Source organism: Pteropus medius, unplaced genomic scaffold (assembly GCF_902729225.1).
Source record: "Pteropus medius unplaced genomic scaffold, Ma_sr-lr_union100, whole genome shotgun sequence".
Classification (NCBI taxonomy): Eukaryota; Metazoa; Chordata; class Mammalia; order Chiroptera; family Pteropodidae; genus Pteropus; species Pteropus medius.
The window spans coordinates 273,361-275,287 of NW_024343734.1; the positions used below are offsets into that span (position 1 = coordinate 273,361).

General features: G+C 57.0%; 1 protein-coding gene across 1 annotated transcript; it reads right to left on the reverse strand.

The window, feature by feature from the left end:
- Window positions 1-642: 642 nt before the first annotated feature.
- Window positions 643-1,611, reverse strand: FUT2 (fucosyltransferase 2 (H blood group)). Its single transcript, XM_039868613.1, is given in 4 exon segments — window positions 643-1,061; window positions 1,064-1,207; window positions 1,210-1,329; window positions 1,332-1,611. Coding segments are annotated over 4 exon segments (930 nt in total). The 3' UTR covers window positions 643-675.
- Between the last annotated feature and the right edge of the window lie 316 nt (window positions 1,612-1,927).

Below are 1,927 nucleotides of genomic sequence, written 5' to 3' on the forward strand. Positions count from 1 at the left end.
AGACATGTTGGATTAGGGCCCGCCCTAGTGACTGCATCTTGACTATATCTTCAAAGACCCTGTTTTTAAATAAGGCCACATTCACAGGTACTGGGAGTTAGGATTTCAACGTATCTTTTTGGGGAACACAATCCAATTCATAACAGCTGCCATTTTAAGCAGACAAGCCAGACTCTGATCCTATATAGAATATTACCATCCTGTCCTAGCTCAGGCCCCTGCTGGCTTGTGGTATACGACAACGCTGGAGGGCTTCGGAAGCTTTCCCTCACTCTTGAAAAGGGACCTAAGATAAGAATGAATCTCTTGTTGTAGCCTCGGAGAGAGGTTGTCTGCATGTGACAGCTGGGTATATGGCAGCCTTCTTGGGACCACGAGGGAACCAGTCTAAGAGGAGATAATAGCAGTTCGACAAGATGGATGGCGCTGGGGTCACTGATGATATCGTCGAGCTGCCAAGTTAACTAACCCTGGAGATGTGCCACCCCTGATGCGAGACACATGAATACGTGAATTAAACTCATTAGTTGGGATTTCTGTAACTTGCAGTTGGAAGCATTCTGATACACGAGGGAAGGGTCCAGGTAGGTCCACTTACTAATGTGCTCCTCATGCCTTGGGACTGATTTGGGGGGAGTCGGAAAGGGAAGAGAGGGTGTCGAGGAAGGGCTAACATCAGTACTTGAGTAACGAGGGTGGATCTGCGGCAATCCCAACCCATTCTGGAAGGAAGGCCGTCTCTGGCTTGAAGACTTTAAGGACGGGACAGTCTGGGAGGGTGTGATTGGCCAGGTAGACGGTCTGTCCACCCACGAGGGAGGCGGCCCAAGTCCCGAACGTCTCAGTGGTCGTGATGGTGTGGTTACACTGTGTGAGTAACGCAGAGTCCTTGGCAGGGAAGCCTTCAATGCCATTGCTGGCAAACACCCCATGGCCCCCGGAGGCGTCCCTGTCCTGCCTACACCAGGCCATGCTGTTTCCAGAGACCACAAAGATGAGGGTGCAGGAGCAAGCCCGGGACCAGCCCAGGGTCTGCTCTAGGGATCGCTGTGCAGCCACCAGCCTTTCCACACCTGGGCGTGACCTGAGGTAGCCCCCCAGCACCCGCAGACCCCCGCGAAGGTGCCTGGCAGGCTCTCACTCACCTGCAGGGCCCAGAGGAACTGCCGGGCCTCCTCTCACACGTGGTCGTGCAGGGCGAACTCAGGAGGATCTCATCGCAGAGATGGTGGCAGAAGGTCCAGGAGCAGAGGTGGCCGGCGAGGCGCATGAACTCCCCGGGGACGTGGCGGTACCGCTCCTGCATCCAGTCATCCGGGCGGTGGTCCGCCACGGGACCCTGCTGGCCGTGGCACCGCGCAGGACCAGGAGGCTGACCCTGGAGACGGGGCTGGCGCGCTGTGCGTCCGGCCGCCCGTTCGCCCCGGCCACGGCGGGCAGGGTGGAGGACTCGCCCGTCTGATTCCCGGGGCGGCCTATCGTGGTGATCGTCCACACACCCCTGGTTCCAGCGTCTGTAACTGCCACGTGGGCTGAATCTCCAGCAGCCGCTGCTGCAGCGGTGAAGGTGTGAAGCCCAAGAAGTGAGCCGTGGGGAAGAAGGAAGGGCATGGCTGTCGGGGGACAGAGAGCAGGAAGCAAACATTAGCTCGGAGCATGGAGGCCCTGGGGTGGCGGGTGAACACGGCAGAGCGTGAACAGCGGCACGGTTGTGCGTGCAGACATCGGGTATGTGTGTGTGTGTGTGGATTTACTTTGTGTGTGCGTGTGAATGAGTATGAATACTCAGGCACATGTATGCAGCTTTGTCTTTAGAGTGTGTTATGCGGGTGTGTTCGCACTGGGTTCACACAGGTGTGTTCACAGCTGGGGATACGTGTGCTTGATGGGTGTGCACGTGGTATGTGCATGGAATGAGTGCATTGAA